This window comes from Panthera uncia, assembly GCF_023721935.1.
Source record: "Panthera uncia isolate 11264 chromosome C1 unlocalized genomic scaffold, Puncia_PCG_1.0 HiC_scaffold_4, whole genome shotgun sequence".
In the NCBI taxonomy this organism is placed as follows: domain Eukaryota; kingdom Metazoa; phylum Chordata; class Mammalia; order Carnivora; family Felidae; genus Panthera; species Panthera uncia.
In genome coordinates this window covers 81,494,097-81,513,601 of record NW_026057585.1, presented here as the reverse complement: position 1 = coordinate 81,513,601, position 19,505 = coordinate 81,494,097, and the positions used below count along the sequence as shown (strand labels likewise).

The 19,505-nt window shown below is 42.1% G+C and overlaps 2 protein-coding genes across 3 annotated transcripts in view; one reads left to right on the top strand and one right to left on the bottom strand.

The window, feature by feature from the left end:
- Positions 1-18,004, bottom strand: part of SNRNP40 (small nuclear ribonucleoprotein U5 subunit 40) — a 33,062-nt gene extending 15,058 nt beyond the window's left edge. Inside the window, exons 1-4 of the mRNA XM_049617632.1 lie at positions 17,762-18,004; positions 15,405-15,534; positions 13,918-14,011; positions 12,560-12,725 (exon numbers count right to left, since the gene is read on the bottom strand). Coding sequence (XP_049473589.1) covers positions 12,560-12,725; positions 13,918-14,011; positions 15,405-15,534; positions 17,762-17,905 — 534 coding nt within the window. The 5' untranslated portion in view covers positions 17,906-18,004. The remainder of the gene's footprint in view (positions 1-12,559; positions 12,726-13,917; positions 14,012-15,404; positions 15,535-17,761) is intronic.
- Positions 18,005-18,148: 144 nt separating this feature from the next.
- Positions 18,149-19,505, top strand: part of ZCCHC17 (zinc finger CCHC-type containing 17) — a 61,426-nt gene continuing 60,069 nt past the window's right edge. Inside the window, exon 1 of one of the 2 annotated variants that reach the window (XM_049617633.1) lies at positions 18,149-18,225. The gene's annotated coding sequence lies outside the window, so the exon portion shown is untranslated. Of the gene's footprint in view, positions 18,226-18,280; positions 18,359-19,505 lie in introns of those variants that run through there. The other variant, XM_049617634.1, reaches the window with a different exon arrangement.

The following is a 19,505-nucleotide window of genomic DNA, read 5'->3' as shown; positions in this document are numbered from 1 at the left end:
AGTCAGACGCTTAACCGACTGAGCCACCCAGGCGCCCCTAGTTCATATATTTTTAACATAGCAAGGATATCAGACCAGTGTTTTTAAACTGGAGATCCTAACTCATTAATGAGCTGTGGCTTACATGAAAAAATACAGAGAAAAAAACTTTTCTCATCAGCAAAAATGGAAGAGCAGGGAATACTAAAAGGCTGTCCCTCTACAAGAGCAGAGAATTATGTGACAAAAAAACTGACAGAACCAACTTTGTCAGAACTCTCGAAACTAATCAGAAGCTTATAGCAGCCAGGCAACTGCTTAATGAGGAACGAACCCTCCTGAATCTTACAGAGTTCTGTAGCGTCTTAACTTACCCTGGCTCCGTCTCTTACGCAGCAATAGCTTTGAAGACAATGGCCCACATCCCCAGGATAGGTTCCTGGGACCAGAGGGAGCAGAAGGGACCTTACTCCTTATTCTCAAAGAACTGTCGTGGTTTTTAACTGTCTGGTGGCTCCCTAAGGATGAGCTTAAAGGGATGGACTTTACTTTGCCTAACCGGGAACGCTTCCAGGGCAGAGACATTTGTCTACAACATTTAAAGGCACATGCATTAGCCTCTGCTGTCTGGAGCGAGGGATGACAGTTGGAGTAAACCACAGACAAACCAAAAAGCTTGTGAGGAAAGCTGGGGAATGAGACAATTTGGAGAAAAGGGGCGTCGAAAAGCTGACATATTCCTAGGACTCTAGAAGGCCATTTGCATGCCCGTGTCTGGGCACATGCTCAGAAAAGCCCTGAGAAGGCCCTAAGCTCTCCTCTTGCTGACCTGCACAGGCTCAAACCTGTGCACAAGCAAGATGTGAAGCCTAATGCAAAGTTGTAAACGGCCTGGCTGAGAGGCAGAGACAGACCCAACACGCACACAGAGCAAATCCGCAAAGACCAGGAGTTTTTCTTTTAATCACAAGCCATTAAGAAAATCTCTGCCGAAATCATTAGTGAATCGCCAAGCTAACGAAACCGAGATTTCAGTGGCTACGTACGGCAAACTATACAGACTTTACAAAATCAGTTCAGAAAATTCATCAAACAGCTACAACAAGGAGCAACAGCAAACCCCAGGGGGAGAATCTAATTTCTAGAGTTACCACATTATAATATTCAAATGTCCAGTTTTCAACAAGAAATTATGAAGCATGAAAACAAGCAAAAAAGTATGGCTCTTACAGAAGAAAAAAGAAATTAAATCTTTTAAAAAACGATGGGACAACTGGATAACCATACCTAAAATATGAAGGCAGACCTTTATCTTACACCAGATGCAAAAATTTACTCCACATGGATCAAAGACTCGAATGTAAAAATTAAAACTATGAAATTCTTACAAGAAAACACAGGGGTAAATCTTCATGGCTTTGGATTTGGCAATGAATTATTAGATATGACACCAAAAGCACAAGTGACCAAAGAAAAAATAAACTTCATAAAAATTAGAGACTTTTAGGGGCACCTGGGTGGCTCAGTCAGTTAAGCATCTGACTTCGGCTCAGGTCGTGATGTCACAGTCCTTGAGTTTGAGCCCCTTGTTGGGCTCTTTGCCGACAACTCAGGCCTGGAGCCTGCTTCAGAGTCTGTGTCTCCCTCGCTCTCTGTCCCTCCTGTCTCTCTCTCTCTCTCTCTCTCTCTCTCAAAAACAAATAAACATTTAAAAATTTTTAAAAATTAGAAACTTTTGTACCTTAGAGGATGGTATCCAGAAAATGAGAATACAACCAATAGTGGGAGACATTATTTGCAAATCCTATACCTGATAGAGATCCAGTATCCAGAAAAAGAAGCTATGGTTCAACAACAAAAACACAAAGAGTCCAATAACTGGGCAAAGGCCCTGAGTAAACATTTCTTTTCAGATGATATAAGCACAAGACAAGATGCTTAGCATCATAAATCATTTGGGAAACGTAAATCCAAACAATTAGATATTGCTTCACACTTACTAGTGGGGAAAAAAAAGAAACCACAGAAAATAAGGGGTGCTGGTGAGGATGTGGAAAAATTGGAACCTTCGAACATCACTGGTGGAAATATAAAATGATGTGGCTGCTATGGAAAAGTCTGGATGTTCCCCAAAAGGTTAGAGTTACTCTTTGACCCAGCAATCCTAGATTGCTCCTAGATATATACCCAAGAGAAATGAAAGCAGGTGTTCAAACAAAACCTTGTACACAAATCTTTGTAGCAGTGTTAAAAACGAATCAAGTATTACTACATGTTACAAGGATGAAGCCTGAAACATTAAGCTAATCAAAAGAAACTAGACACAAAAGGCCACATATTGTACAATTCTATTCCCAATAGAGACAGTAAGTACATTATGGTTGCCAGGGGCTGGAAAGCAGGGAAAAAGTACTGACTGCTAAATGGGTAGGAAGGTGCTTTTTGGGGGCACCAAGAATATTCTGGTATTGGATCATGGTGATGATCACACACATTGTGAATGTACTAAAAATCACTGAATTGTACATCTTTTAAAATGGTTAAAATGGTGAATTTTATATTATGTACATTTTACCCTAATCTAAAAAATACATAGAAAAGATAATGTCACATATAGAAGAGGCTGATTCATAAACACAGACATACTGAGGGGAGTATATACTGGGTCACAGTTTAAAATGTATTCCTTAATGCAGATTGAGATTAAAAAAAATTTTTTAAATTACTACACTTAGATGATCTAGTTTAACTCCAATTTTTATGGATGAGCAAACTAAAGCTCAAAGAAGGAATTAACTTGATGACAAACACCCAGCAAGTCAATAGCAAAACAAGGATTAGAATTTAGTACTGTCTGATTCTGTTATGTTCATGTTATATTAACTTAAACATACTAAAATATATGCTAATTTCTTATAACTACTAAAGTAATCTACACTTGTTTTATACCGTTAACTTTTTAATGGCTACTTGATTTATTAATAATAGAAGATAGGGGTGCCTGGGTGGCTCAGTTGGTTCGGTGTCTGACTCTTGATTTCAGCTCAGGTCATGATCTTACGGTTCGTGGGATGAGGCCCCGAGTTGGGCTCTGTGCTGGCAGTGGGGCGCCTGCTTGGGATTTTCTCTCTCCCTTTTTCTCTGCCCTTCCCCTACTTGTGCTCTCCCTCCCTCTCTCAAAATAAACACTTAAAAAAAATAGTAATAGTAGATAAAAATTAGGTATAACGAGACACCTGGGTGGCTCAGTTGGTTAAGCATCTGACTTCAGCTCAGGTACTGATCTCACATTTCGTGAGTTTGATGTCCCATCAGGCTCTCTGCTGTTAGCACAAAGGCTACTCCAGATCCTCTGTCTCCCTCTCTCTCTGCCCTTCCCCCGTGCTCTCTCTCTCAAAAATAAAATAAACATTAAAAAAAAAAATTAGGTATAACTCTAGAATCCCATACCCTAAACAATTAGGCTCTATTTTTAAAAAATAAATTTATGTAACACGGATCTACATTTTTTTTTAAAGACTATTTTCGAGTAATCTCTACATCCAACATGGGGCTCAAACTCACAACCCTGGGATCAAGAGTCACATGCTCTACTGACTGAACCAGCCAGGCACCCCAACATGGATCTGCATTTATAGAGTGTGGATAATAGGGAGGGCCTAGAGATGCTTCTTTCCTTTATTAAAAAAAAAAATTTTTTTTAACATTTATTTATTTTTGAGAGACAGAGAGAGGCAGAGCATGAGCAGGGGAGGGTGAGAGAGAGAGATACAGAATCTGAAGCAGTCTCCAGGCTCTGAGCTGTTTGTTAGCACAGAGCCCAACGTGGGGCTCGAACTCACAAACTGTGAGACCATGACCAGTGCTGAAGTTGGACGCTCAACCGACTGAGCCACCCAGGCGACCCCCCTTCCTTTCTTTTAAAGTTTTTTTATTTACTTGGAGAGACAGGGGGAGAGGGAGAGAGGGAGGGTGGGAGAGGGAGAGAATACACGCGTGTGTGTGTGTGTGTGTAGGGGAGGGGCAGAGAGGGAGACAGAATCCCAAGCAGGCTCTGCACTGCCAGTGTGGAGCCCAACTTGGGGCTCAAACTCGAGAACCACAGGATCATGACCTGAGCTGAAAACAAGAGTCTGATGCTTAACCTAATGAGCCACCCAGGCACCTTAGAGATGTTGCAACAAATGACTGACAGACTTGGTAAGGTGAACCATGATGTTTTAAGAGTGTGGGTCATTTCATTCAAATTACAAAGACTGGGGTGATGGTGTCCCAAGTTTTACACACATGTAATTAAAAAAAAAAAAAAAAAGATGGGTGCCTGGCTGGCTAAGACGGTGGAGCATGTGGCTGTTGATCTTGGGCCCCACACTGGGTGTAGAGATTACTTAAAATCTTTAGGGGCGCTTGGGTGGCTCAGTCAGCTGGGCACCTGACACTTGATTGGGGCTCAGGTCGTACTCTCACGGGTCCATAATCTTATGGTTTGGGAGATCAAGCCCCCAGTGGAGCTCTGTGCTGACAGGGCGGAGCCTGTCTGGGATCTTCTCTCTCCACTGCTCTCTGCTCCTCCCCTATTGGTGCATGTGCTCTCGCTCGCTAGCTTGTGCTCTCTGTCTCTCAAAACAAATACTTAAAAAACAGGAACCAGCCATAGAATCTCAGGAAAGGCCTTAAGTTTACATTCAAATCTGTGGTAAACAAGCAGTCTGGGTTGTTATCTCTGTGCCAACAAGGATTCCTCCTTCCAATTCTCATGGTTTGGAATGCAAACTCATGAAAACATAACCTAAAAAGGCTTAGGTTTGGTTACTCAGGTAAATGGTCCAAAAAGAGTGCTTCACCCCTCTCCTGAAGAACTAGTACCTAACCCCTGCTCACTAATTCCTCTGGCTACAGAATCATGTCCAAACCTATTAGTTTGGAATTCAAGGCTTTGATAATCTAGCCTCTCCATATCTCTTCCAGATTTAGTACAATCTTTGTCTTAATAATCTCTACACAGATCAAATCAACCTTTGATTTTATCCTAAAAGCTATGGTAGTCATTTAAAGCTTGATTCAGGGGCGCCTGGGTGGCTCAGTGGGTGAAGCGTCTGACTCTTGATTTCGGCTCAGGTCACGTTCTTGAGGTTCGTGAGATCGAGTCCCACGTTGGGCTGCGCTGACAGCACAGAGCCTGCCTGGAATCCTCTCTCTCTGGTCCTCCCACTCGCATGTGCATATGTGCTCTCTCTCAAAATAAATATTTAAAAAAAAAGTTTGATTCAAATATTTAATTTTTTAAAAGATTTTAAGTAATCTCTATACTCAACGTGGGGCTTGAACTTCACAACCCCGAGATCAAGAGTCAAACGCTCCACTGACTGAGCCAGCCAGGTGCCCCTGATTCAAATGTTTTAGAATATTAGTTCCAGATGACCATCATTTTTAAAAGACTATTTTACTTTGAAATATTCACAAACTTACACAAAAAGTTGGAAGTAAAAGAGAACATTTTTGTTGCCCGAATCATTTGAGAACTGCTGACCTAATGTCCCATCACTTCTAAATACTTGAGTGTATTTGTCCTATAAAAATATATATAATACTTATAACATATACAATCCTGTATAATTTCAGCACAATCAATCAAAATGCAGAAATTAACACCAACACATCACTACCAACCGGTTCTCAGATTTCATTCAAGTTTCACCACTTGTTCCAACATGCCTTTTATAGAAAAGATTCAGTTCAGAATCATGTGTTGAATTTAGCAGTTATGTTTCTTTAGTTTCCTTCAGCCTGGAAGAATTTCTCAGACTTTCCTTGACCTTGACACTTCTCAAAATTATAGGACAGTTGTTTTGTAGGATGTCCCGCAATTTGGGTTTGTCTGATGTTTCCTCATGATTAGATTCAAGTTATGCCTCTTTGGCAGGAATATCACTGAAGTGATGCTGCATTTTCATTGTATTTTACTGAGTGGCTCACAATTTTGTTTTGTCCCATCATGAATAATGTTCAGTTTGATCATTTGATTTAAGATGTTCTTTTGACAAGCTTTCTGCACAAGATGTTCCAGGTTCATCTGGTACTTTCCCTGCCCAGTCCTGAAATAGGGAGCCCTGGTTTCTTCAGTGGAAAATGGTGTTTAAAGGCCAAGACCTGCACAGTAGATGTGTTCATTGCTTTTGGACTGTTGTTCCTAAACCCTCTCAGTGGACAGTTGCCAATGTATGCATACACAGGCGCGCGCGCACACACACCTGTAAATACCCATTTACATCTCCTATTTCTTCTACGCCTGTTTATGCGTTGAATGTTTATCAGTTCACACTGACACTTCCAGTTCAATACCAACAACACAAGATGGCATCTTAGTTTTCCCTCCTGCACTGGTAACTCCTTCCTCCGACAATGAGAAACCTGCCTCCCGTTACTATATTTACTTATCTGATCAAGCTTCCTGAATGTAACCAATCTCCCACATCCTTTTCTACCCTTCTCCTCTTCCTTCCCTGTTTGAACTGTGATTCCCATCCTGGGCTGATCTGATGTAAACCCCTCCTCATCCCATATGGGTCATCCCTTTGTATGAATACCCCCTTCCCCCTGCTCTGGCTCTAATATCCCTCTCCAGGCTGCCTTTCCTCAGGAATGCTAGCCTCAGTCCCAGACTCCCTACCCAAACTGCTCCCACACTATGTGGACACCCTCAGCTCAGGCTGTGACACCCATACTTCCCCCTACTCCACTAACGTATAGATGACCCTTTTATTCTGCTAGGGTACCAACTCTCCATGCTGGGCTGCTCCCCGCTCCAATTCCCTATTCTGGGCTACCGACACTGTGTTATGTGGTTGCCCTCCTCACCCTTCTCAGTCCCCATCTCCCTACAATGGACTGCCTCCAACTTGCATGGATGCTCTCCTCACCTTACTTGGGCCTCATACTCCACTCTGGGTCACAATGGCCCACACCTCCACCTCTAACCTGAAAACCTTCTGTGTCTTCGTCTACATAATGGCACTAGGACTGAATTGTAACAATTTGTATTTATATGTATGTGTATATATATCACATCTATAGTAATATATATGCCTTAAACATATGATATGATATAAAAATGATTTTCTAAGTACTTTACCAGAAAGAATAGATTGCTAAAAACAATATGAAAAAACTGTGAAAAACAGTATGAAATATTGTTAAAACAACAGAAAAAACTACTAGTATGGACAATGCTCAGGATGCCATTTCTAGACTGAAAACGTAAGCATTACTGAAAGCTTCGTCTTCTGTTGCGAATCCTGATACGTCAAATGTAACACAAGCTCCCCCCTTAGAGAAACAGAGGTTATTAAATTCCTACACCTACAAACCTAAAACAGAAAATAATCAACAAAGCATTCCAACCTGATAACTAACTAAAAGGCATATGTAAAAGGCTGTTCGACAAAGCATTAATTATAAAAAATATGTTGAAATTAAGAATAAGGAATTGGTTAAAAAACAGTCACCTTTAGTTGATGTGACATATTGCACACTAAGATAAATATTAGCTTGAGTGACAAAGTTAAAACATTTATTTCAAATCATGTTTAATTAGAGGAGAAGAGAAGCAAGAAACTGAAAGGAGGACAGAAAACACAAACATGTACTCACAAAGGAGTAGTTGAAAAAAGAAAAGCCGAGGAGAGACAGAAAGGCAAACATGAGGAAAGAGGTAAAGAAAAGGCAAAATGAAAGAAAGTAAGAGAAAAGGTGAAGGAAAGCCAAAAATAAACAGGACTAAGTTCCTAGATGTTGATAGAGCAGGCCCTCGGTAAAATTCCTTAGGGCCCTGTCGTCTCTTACCACCTTTTGAAAGGCCCTTTGGCGAATCAGTTTACAAAGCAGACTCTCCAACCATGGCACACGGAGATTAAGAGCTCTGGGCTTTGGAGTCATTCCTAAGCCATACACTCTCTTCCTAGCTAAGCACCAGGCCCCAAGTGACTGGGTTTATCATAAAAATGATTTAGTAGGACAATATCTCCAAGCAGATGATTCAGTATGTCAGTGTCACCACTTTAATTATGAAAAGAAAACAAATTCATTTTAAAAAGCAACAATCACAAGGTTAGTGTGGTTTCTCGGATATACTCCTTTCAAGTCCCTCCTTGTTTAATCACTAAAATACTTCCCAGAGTACCAAATTAGTGCCAAAGAAAGAATAAAAATGGTTGGTACTAGAGTAGTATGTCCTTGTGTGCTCTTGAAATAAGTAATTATTTTTAGGCCTCATTTTCCTCATTTGATAACGAGGATGCAGTGGTGAACACAGCATAATGTATAAACTTGTTGAATCACTATGTCGTACATCTGAATCTAATGTACCATTATGTATCACCATATTCAAATAAAAACAATAATAAAAAAATAAAATGAGGATGCTGGATGAGATCAATGGCTTCCAAAATGTCAGACCTGCTACATCAAATCATGTTGAGGAACATGTTTAATGATCCTGGTTCGTGGGGCACCTGGGTGGATCAGTCAGTTAAGCATCCGACTTTGGCCTAGGTCATGGTCTCCGATTCGTGAGTTAAGTCCCACATTGGGCTCTCTGCTGTCAGCACAGAGCCCACTTCCGATCTGTCCCCACCCTCATGCTTTCTCTTTCAAAAATAAACATTTTACTTAAGAAAAAAATTTTTTAAACATTTATTCATTTTTGAGAGACAGAAAGGGACACAGCGTGAGCAGGGGAGGGGCAGAGAGAGAGGCAGACACAGAATCTGAGGCAAGCTCCAGGCTCTGAGCTATCAGCACAGAGTCCAACATGGGGCTCAAACCCACAAACCATAAGATCATGACCTGAGCCAAAGTCAGACACTCAATTGACTGAGTAATCCAGTGCCCCAATAAACATTAAAAAAAAAAAAAAATCCTGGTTCTTAAAAAACACGATGTCATTTACATTAGCACCCAAAACAAAAGAGAAATATTTAGGTATAGATTTAACAAAATATGTACAATCCAAATGAAGGAAACTTCAAAACTCTGATGAATGGCGGCACCTGGGTGGCTCAGTCAGTTAAGTGTTCAACTTTTGGTTCGGGTCATGATCTCACCGTTGGTGGGTTTCAGTCCCATATAGGGCTCTGCGCTGGCAGTACGGAGCCTGCTTGGGATTCACTCTCTCCGTCTCTCTCTCTCTCTCTCTGCCTCTCCCCTGCTCACACTGTCTCTCTCAAAATAAATAAGTAAACTTTAAAAAAATAGTTTAAAAAAACAAAACAAAAAACCCCCAAAAAACAAAACTCTGATGAACAAAATCAAAGAACTAAATAAATGGTTTTTCCATGTTCATGGACAGGAAAACTCAATATTGTCATTCTCAACTTTATAAATTCAATGCAATCCCAACCAAAATGTGTTGTGGAAATCAACAAATTGATTCTAATGTTTATGTGGAGAGACAAAGACCCAAGATTTCCAACACGATAGGAAAAGAATGGAGGAGGAGGACTGATACTACCTGACTTCAAGACTTACTATAAAGCTACGGTAATCAAGACAGCGTGGTACTGGGGAAAGAATACATCAGTGGAAGAGAATAGAGAGCCCAGAAGTAGAACCCCATAAATATAGTCAACTGATCTTTGACAAAAGAGCAAAGGCAACACAATGGAGCAAACAGAGTTTCTTCAACAAATGGTACTAGAACAACTGCACATTCACATGAAAACACATGCATCTAAACACAGACCTTGCACCTTTTACAGAAACCAACTCAAAATGGATCACAGATCTAATATAAAATGTAAAATATAACTCCGAGAAGGTAACAGAAGAAAACATAGACGACCTTGGGTATAGCAAAGACTTTTAGATACAACACCAAAGCACAATCCATAAAACACTGATGAGCTGAACTCCATTAAAATTAAAAACTTCTGGGGGTGCCTGGGTGGCTCAGTCGGTTAAGCATCCCAACTTTAGCCCAGGTCATGATCTCCTGGTTCATGAGTTCGAGCCCTGCATTAGGCTCTCTGCTGTCAGCACGCAGCCTGCTTTGAATCCTCTGTCCCCGCCTCTCTCTGCCCCTTCCCTGCTGGTGTGCTCTCATGCTCTCAAAAATAATCAAACATTTTTTAAAAATTTAAAAAAATTAAAAACTTCTGCCTGCTAAAGACAATGTCAAGACAATGAGAAGACAGGCCACAAGACAGGGAGAAAATATTTGTACATCTGATAAGGGACTATTATCCAAAATGTACAAAGAACTCTTAAAACTCAACAATAAGAAAACATGATAAAAAAAATGAGTTAAAGATAGCAGACATCTCACCAAAGAAGATACACTGATAACAAAATGCATATAAAAAGATGCTCCATATCAAATGTCATCCCGAAAATGCAAATTAAACCAACAATGAGGTACCACTACATACTTATTGGAAGAGCCAAAATCTGAAGCAATGACACCACCAAATGATGATGTGGCGCAATGGAGACTCTCGTTCATTGCTGGTGGGAATGTAAAATGGTATAGACACTTGGGAAGAGAGATTGGTGGTTTCTTTCTTTCTTTCCTTCTTTTTTAAGATTTTATTTTTAAGTAATCTCTACACCCAATGTGGGGCTCAAATTTATAACCCTGAGATCAAGAGTTGCACGCTCCACTGACTAAGCCAGCTAGGTGCCCCAGATTGGTGGTTTCTTAAACACATTCAGAGGTGCCTGGGTGGCTCAGTCGGTTAAGTGTCTGACTTCGGCTCAGGTCAATATCTCACGGCTCGGGAGTTCGAGCCCTGCGTTGGGCTCTGTGCTGACAGCTCAGGGCCTGGAGCCTGCTTCATATTCTGGGTCTCGGTCTCTCTCTGCCCTTCTCCCGCTTGAACACACATGTGCTCTCTCTCAAAAATAAAAAAACATTAAAAAAAAACAAACCTAAACATACTCTTACCATATGATCTAGCAATCACGGTCCTTAGCATTTACCTAAGAGAGTTGAAAAACTTAGGTCCACACAAAAACTTGCACATAGATGTTTCCAGCAGCTTTATTCATCATTACCTACTCTTGGAAGCAACCAAGATATCCTTTAGTAGGTGAATGGATAAACGGTTACATCCAGATGATGGAATATTATTTGGCACTAAAAACAAATGAGCTATCAAGCCATGAAAAGACATGAAAGAGTCTTAAATGCATATTACTAAGTAAAAGAAGCCAATTTCAAAAAGGCAAAACTCTGAAGACAGTAAAAAGATCAGTGGTTGCCAGGGGTGGGAGGGATGAATAGAAGGAGCACAGACAATTTTCAAGGCAGGGAAAATACTCCGAAATGTACCACAGTGATAGATACACGTCATTATATGCTTGTCCCAAACCACAAAATGTATAACACTAAATGTGAACCCCAATAAAAACTATGGACTTTGAGTGATTGTAATGTGTCACTGTAGGTTTATCAATTGTAAAAAAATGTACCACTCTGGTGGGGGAAAATGGGGGAGGCTGTGCATGTGGGGGCAGTGGGTATATGGGAAATCTTTGTATCTTCCCCTCAATTTTGCTGCCAACCTAAAGCTCTTCTAAAAAAAATGTCTTAATTTAAAAACAAAAATTCCCTTGGGGCGCCTGGGTGTCTCAGTTGGTTGGGCGTCCAACTTCAGCTCAGGTCATGATCTCACGGTTTGTGAGTTCGAGCCCTGTGTTGGGCTTTGTGCTGACCGCTTAGAGCCTGCTTTGGATTCTGTGTCTCCCTCTCTCTCTGTTCCTCCCCCACTCGCACTCTTTCTCTCTCTCACTCTCAAAAATAAATAAAGATTAAAAAAAAAAATTTAAGAAAACAAAAACAAAAACCCCCAAAATTCTCACTCCAGACCTACTGAACTAGAATCTGGGTATTTTTAACAGGTTCTTCAGGTGAGTCTGATATGAAGACAGGTTGGAAATCACTGGACTAAATAAATGACACTGTTACTAAACCACATATTGACCTTTTCATATAGTGACTATACTTTTACAACAGCTTTGGAAGACATGTATATTACGGTCACTGTTCTAAAGACTGAGAAACAGGATCAGGAAAGTGAACTACCTGAGATCACATAATTAAGTAAATAGCTGAGTCAAAAATCCAATTCGGGTGATTCATGTCGTTTCATGTCACAATGGTTCAACATGGTTCTAATATTTATTATTCTAGAGGATACTTAAAACGTATTATTTTAGGGGTGCCTCAGTCGGTTAAGCGTCCGACTTTGGCTCAGGTCATGACCTCGCAGTCATGTGAGTTCGAGCCCTGTGTCGGGCTCTGTGCTGACAGCTCAGAGCCTGGAGCCTGTTTCAGATTCTGTGTCTCCCTCTCTCTCTGCCCCTCCCCTGTTCATGCTCTCTCTCTCTCTGTCTCAAAAATAAATAAATGTTAAAAAAAAAAAAATTAAAAAAAAAAAAAACGTATTATTTTAAAAGGCCTCTGTTTTGAGAAATGACCGCTAAAGCAAAGTTGTGGAGAGGAGTGTATGGCACAGGTGCAAAGCAAGATAGGTTCCCATTATGTAACCTTAGAAACTGCAACAGACAGACAGACAACACCCACCTTAACTGTACCATCATCACTGCCAGTGCAGACAAGCTGGGGGCCCCTCCTGGCTGGGTAACAGGAATTCACAAAGGAAGTATGTCCTTTCAGCCTTTTAACCCTCTCGCCTGTCTCACTGTCCCATACTGCCACAGTTTTATCTGTGGATGCGGAGAAGAGCATACTACAAGAAGAACAAAAAAAGAAATAAGTGAAGAAAAGCAATGGCAACCACTCCCTCCCCCCCCCACACACAACACTTGCCAAAACGTGCCACTCTTTAAGGCCACTGACAGGTTGTGCTCTGACAGTTTGACACATGATGCAGGAATGCTTCACCCTCCCTAACAAAATCCTGTTGGTTTTCTAGACCCAGTTACAAGGTCTACTCTATGAAATGTCAAATAAATTTCCTTCTGTCAGTCCCCATGATGTATTACAACCTAATACCAGTAGTTTTCTCAATCTTTTTCTCCTTTGAGATAGACAACACTTTAGACGTTTTCCCATCTGGAAATGTTTAATCACTCCCTGCTGCAGAGTGAAGACACGCTGTAGCAATTCCTGACCTGGTGGCTCGGTAAAGTTTTTACTTTGTCTCCGAAAATGATTTCTAAGTTATAATTGATTTCATAAGGCACTCTTTACTCAAATACTAACAGGGAAAATGTATACAAGGTTATGTACCAGTTGATTCCGGGACCCTAAGATTTTAGAGGCCAGAGGTATAAAAACAATGAATGTTCACTAAAATACCTAATAGGATTAAATGACTTTGTATGATCACATTTTTATATTACCTAGGTTATTGTAAAATTATGCGGTCATTAAAATGTTTATGATAAAATGTCTACTATGATACAGGTACAATAGGTGAATAACAGTAAGGAAAAAAGCAGCAGAAAAGATCACACATGAAGCTCTAACGTATACGAAAAACCAAATGGCTTCGAGTAGGAAAAAAACTTGAGAAAAACATATCATAAGATTAACAGTGATAATCTTTGGAGTCATAGGAATATGGGCTATTTTTTCATTTATGTTTTTGAGTTTCTCAAAAGAAACATTTTATTGTTTTTATTTAAAAAAATAACATATCTGCATATGCAAATTACATTTTGTTTTGTTTTAAAAAGAAACAAATTTGCCTGAGCTGTTGATGTTAGGTGATAGAGATGTATTCATAAATGCATACACGGAGCAAGAAACACCAAACTTGGCTTAACAGTGATAGGAGAATAAAGTAGCTGCTCCAAACGCAGTAGTTTTTGACGGCATAGTCTCCTGAGAGAGAAAACTCAAGGATGCAATGTGAAAGGATGCCGAGACGAGTTAGTAGGAGAAGCAGCTGTCATTCCACTGTGCGAACTACTCACCTGCCATCGGTATTATAATGCAGCTCCATCACCGCCCCACTGTGTCCCTTCAATGTGGCATAGTTATCACAGTCACCATAGACATTCCACAGCACTGTCAGGGAGACAGGGGTTCTGTGATCATTACTACGCAAAAGAAAAGTCATCATTGGCCACAGAAAAGGTACTTCTAAATTTATCACAACAGTTTTGAAATTATACTCCCTTGGAGTATTCTCCCTATTGGTTCTCCCAGCTGGACCAATTTTCCTGACACTAAAACAAAAGTAATGCCATATTTTCATATTTCATAAGGTTGAAAAAACTAATTTTTTAAATCTGAAAGTTTTCTGCTGTAATGTTAAAAAAGTTGGTACTCACTCCTACATGTCTGCTATGAGTATAAGAGAACTGCAAAATGATGGCACTTACAGAAAACCCAAGAAGCTGCAAACTGACTTGAAGGGCACATGGCAATGACTTTATACTACATTTCCTCATTCCACATGTACCATGTACCCGTAACAAGCCAGATGCTGGGGTAAAATGAGATAAGCGAATAGACACAGTTCCTGTCCTCTGGCAGCTTGGTCTAGCAAGGAATGAGGCTTGAGGAGTATCATTAAGGAGCACCTCTATATGTACTAAGGCATGTACATATGGTATTTTTCTGTTGATAAACCATTTTTTTGTTTGATGAAATTAAGCACATCAATTTAAGGGATTGATCTTAATTAATCTTCTGCAAAGATTCCCAACTCTTCCAGATGCTTGGTCACTGTTAAGTTGAAGGATCACAGAACTAGAATACCTACATCAAGACAGCAAAGATAGCTACCATCTACCTTGAGGTACAATCTTATAAGCAAAGAGCTAAAGGACTCACTTAATCTCACAATACAACAAACGATGCCAGAATAAAAGAGTCAGATGTTTCTGGTATTTTCTCTCTTGTTTTTTCTCATGACTCTTCTGAAGTGATTTTTTCTACTTATTTCTGAAAAATGGGTATTCCCAACTAGCAGCTGAGAATCTAAATGCCGTATGATCCTAATGACGTACAGGTAGATTATCCAAGTGAGTTGCCACTTTAGGATCCCCATGTCCCCTCCTTCTTTTCACATGCTAGGATTCTATGAGTGGATCAAGAGGAAGGCCTCACACCTTTGGGAAAAGGAAAAGCTATCTCTCTCATTACTTCCATTAACCTGGTATGCCTAGATCTCTTGTCTGGCTAAATCAGCTCAAGATTTGCCTCCATGAGGAAGATACCCTCAAACTAGGACAACTCACTTTCCAAGTAGTAACATGATTCCTCCTGTACTACATGGACCTTGAATTCTATACCCAAGATCACTCAACATTTTCATGACACTATTTCAGCATGTTAGCCATGCAGTTTGTGATGTGACCAGCTCAGACTGATACTTTCTGTGGCACTGAAGGTTTTAAAAAAAGAATCACTATTTGGCAAAGAACAATTACTCCAGCTTCAAAAACTCTCTTACATATCAGTCGATCGAATCCTGCAGATGCTAAGGTGGATCCGTTGGGATGAAACTTGCAGCAGTACACTTCCCCTTCATGTCCTGAGAGAAGCATGATTGGAGCTTGAAGGGAGGAACACCTGGGAGGTCCCTAAACAAAAGACAGAAGTACAGGGTAGTCACTGCATACAGGCAAAGGAGGCTGCAAAAGACGTGGGGAACAATAATCGAGTGTATTTCTTCTGATTTAGAGAAGAGCAACTTTTCTCACGTGAACTTCTGCCTCCAATGCGACGCGGTCCTGCTGAAGTGTCCAGTGTCAACCTGTTATTCTAACTACTCCCTCATTCTGCTCCCGTCCCATAGCCAACTTTTAATCGCTCAAACATGTTAAAAACTCATTTCTGCTTCAGGATCTTTATCCTTGTTGTTGTCCCTGATCAGATCTTCTTCCCTTAGATCTTCCTGTGTTTAGCTCCTTTCAAATGTTTCCACTTCAGAAAGTGTTTCTTTGATCACTCAAACTCAAGCAGCACCACACCTCCCCTCTGCATTCGATTAGTCCTACTGTATTTCCCCATAGCACTTATCACTACCTGCAATTACCTTCCTTATTTTATCTTATTTTTAACGTATCTTGTCCTTTTTCCCCACTACAAAAGGTTTGTGAGTGCAGGGACCCTGCTTGCATCATCCAACACTGTTTTCCCAGTCTCTAGCTCATTTAATGAATGAATGAGTGAACTGACCTTCCCAACAACTCCGCAGGGTACAGATTACTGGGGAAAGTAGTTTTGATTATGGTCTCGACACTAAGCCTAGGCTTGGACAAGTCACTAAAACCTCATACTCTTGTCAGAGAGAAAAACTAGTACACTATCAGTAATCCCAAACCTCTTCAGTCATTTCCAGTTTATGCATTTATTAAAAAATATATATATTATGTGCCAAACACTCTCTAGGCACTGGGAAAACAGTACTGAACAAAATAAAAACAAACAATGGAGTTTGTGTTCTAGAGGGGAGGAGGAAGAGGAGGGAGGAAGAGAGAAAACAAATAAAACAGATGGCAGGTGGTAGGTACTATGGAGGAAAAAAAGCAACGTGGGTTAATGCATATGGTGAATTGCAACTTAAAACAGGGTCGTCAGGAAAGCCCTCACTGATAAAGTGTATCTGAACAAAGATTTGGAAGAGCTGAGTGTGTAAACCATGTGGGTATTTGAAGAAGAGCACTCCAGTAGAGTGTAGCATATGAAAAGGCTTTGGGGCAAGAACATGGAAGCCAGTGTGACTGGAGCAGGGTGAGCAACGGAAAATTGGCACATCTGAGCGGTAAAGGGAAAGAGGGCAAAAGGCTGTAAGGGTTTGGGTTTAACTTTGGGGGAAGTGGAAAGCCACCGAAAGTCTGCAGCAGAGGGTAACGTGATCTAACGTTTAGCAGGATTCCTCTGGCTGCTGGACTGAGAACAGATTGAACAGACAAGAGCAGAAAACAAGAATACCAGTTAGAACCTCACTGCAATTGTCAGATGAGATGATCATGGCTTAGACCAGGAGCTAGTGATGGAGTTGGTAGAAGTGGTAGCAATTTGGGATATATTTTGAGGAGGGTGCCAGCACGATTTGTTCATGGACTGGCAGAGAGGTTGAGAGAGGAGACACACACGTATTTCTTGATCTGAGCCTAATAGTCCAGGAGGAGAGGTGTGATCATTACCTCTATCTCACAAGAAATGCAGTTAGGAGCATGGATTCTGGGCTTAAAATCTGTTTCTATCATTTACCAGATAAGAGTTTACAAAACAGGATACTAACAGTTCCTACCTCTTTAGCTATTACCAAGATTAACAGAGTTTTCATGTACAAAGTACTTAATACAAGGACTCGATGAATGTTAGCTATTGTTCGGTTGTTGTTAGTAACAGTACTAGCGCTGAGAGATAAAGAGGAAAGCAACTTGCCCGAAGTCCCAAAGCGGGTCGGTGTCACTCATTTCCTTTCTCCCCTCATTCACTCATTCATTCATCCATCCATTCTACAAACTTTTCTGAATGTTGACTCTATGTCGGATCCCTGGGGGATTAAGTATGAGAAAGCCCTGGTCCTGGTTTTGAGTTCAAGGTCCTTAAACTCTAATTCTAACGCCACGCCACAGGGTGGTCGAGACGCTGAAAACAGGAGTCCAATGGGCTAACGAACGCAGCATCCGCGGGGGGGTGGGGGGCGGGGGGGTGTCGACGGCTTTTACGGTGTTTTCTGCTTTAACTGCAGGTAGCGATTCTCGTTCCGCCCCCGCAGTGCGGGATCTCCCGGTGCAGGGCTCTCGGAGATGAAGGATGAGCTGAGGGCCGAAGGCCGCCTCCTACTTCACTTACCGCTTGCAGCAAAGCTCCCGGCGCCGTCTGCTGCTGCCCGGCTCCGGGGCCCGACCCCGCCGCTCCCAACAGCAACTCATGCCGCTGCCGTTTGACTGGTACCAGCGGCAACTCTGGGCCCTTGCGCTTCTGCTGTTCTATCATGGCGGCAACCGCTCTTCTCAGCGCCGCCACTGACCGCGCCGACAGGCTCAGGCACCGCGCGATTGGTTCCGACTTAGTTCTTCCCCCAGAACTTCCGGCTTGGAGAAACCAATCGGCTTCCAGTAATCTCCTCTGCACCGCCCCCTGAACGCTCTTCTTTTATTGGTCAGCTCTTCCTGGCGTCACGAGAGTACGATGCCAGGATTGGTGGGTAGAGCTGGAGTCCCACCTAGGCGCGCTGTGTCTTGTGGGTGGAAGCGCTGTCTGGGTTTTGGCCTTTCGCGCAGTGCTGCGGCGGGGAGACCCGGAGCTGACACCGAGTAAGTGGAAGGAAGGTCGGGGGTGGGTGGCTGCGGCATTTGGAGGCGGCGCCTCGGTTGTGTGGCCTGAGCCTGGCCCTTGTCAGCTGAAGGTTTGCAGGAGGCATAGGCGGGCCCGGAGTTCGCCGCGCCGGTAGGTACCAGCGTGGGTTCCGCTTCTAGGCTGGGGCAGAGCGTTGGGGTCTTTGCGGCCGTCTGGGGCTCTCGACGGCTGACTTGTTTGTCCAGCGCCTGCAGTGTAGAACCCTGTGCCGGACGCTCCCAGGGAGGAAAGGCCTGTCTCCCAGCTCCACCAAGTTCCTCTATGGCTGAGGAGGCCGGCTTGTTTCTACCACTGATGGTGCAGCCTTGTTCTAGGGCCTGCTTTGTGCCTCAGAGAAACAGAGATGAGGGAAATGTCCGACGCCTGCTTCTCCTGAGTACGGTCTTGTTGAGAGCTTTGGATTCATACGTGGGAACCAGGTCTCCTCCTTAATCGTCCAACTGATACTTATTGTGCAGAGCCTCGGGATACATTGTGAACCAAACATGGTCCCTGACCTCAGGGGCTTGAGTCTGGTGGTGCAAACATGTAAAACAATGATCGCACTAAGAACTGTAAAATAGTGCTGCCTAAGAGAGGGGCCTGATGTTATGCGTGCCTAAAATAAGCAGAAAGGCATCTGTGAACAAAAGGTGCCTGAACTGGTAACCTAAAGGGAGAATTCTAATTACTTAGGTCAAGAGAGGAAGGCAGAATATTCCATCTAGAACAGCATGTGCAGGGGCCCTGTGGCAAATGACTAAAAGGCAAAAAGAGGCCACTGTGGCCAATACAGAGGAGATGAAGGAGAGTTTGGTACAGGATGCAGCCGGAGGGGCGTAGAGGTGCAGAAATCTTACTGTGAGAATGATGGGAAGCCACTGGATGTTTTTTCTGGGGGAGGGGGGAGGTGGTCTGGTGGGAGAGTGGCTTGATCCCTCAGGCTCAGTAGCATGAACAGATAGGAGGAGAGATAGGTACAGATAGACTACTTGGGTGAGAGCTATTAGCAATGAAGACTGAGGTATTTGTACAACTGCAGGAACTGGACAGTTTTCTAGAGATATATAGGAGGTAAAATTAGTAGGATTTAATGATGGATTGGATTTAGGGAGTGAAAGGAGAGAAATCAAACTGTAGATCCTAGGTTTCTGGCTTATGCAACAGGGTAGTTCTTTTTTTGGAAGAAGAAGAGGGAGGTGGTATGATATCCAGGAGGCAGTTTGAAATATGGCTTTGGAACTCAGAAGCGAGTTTT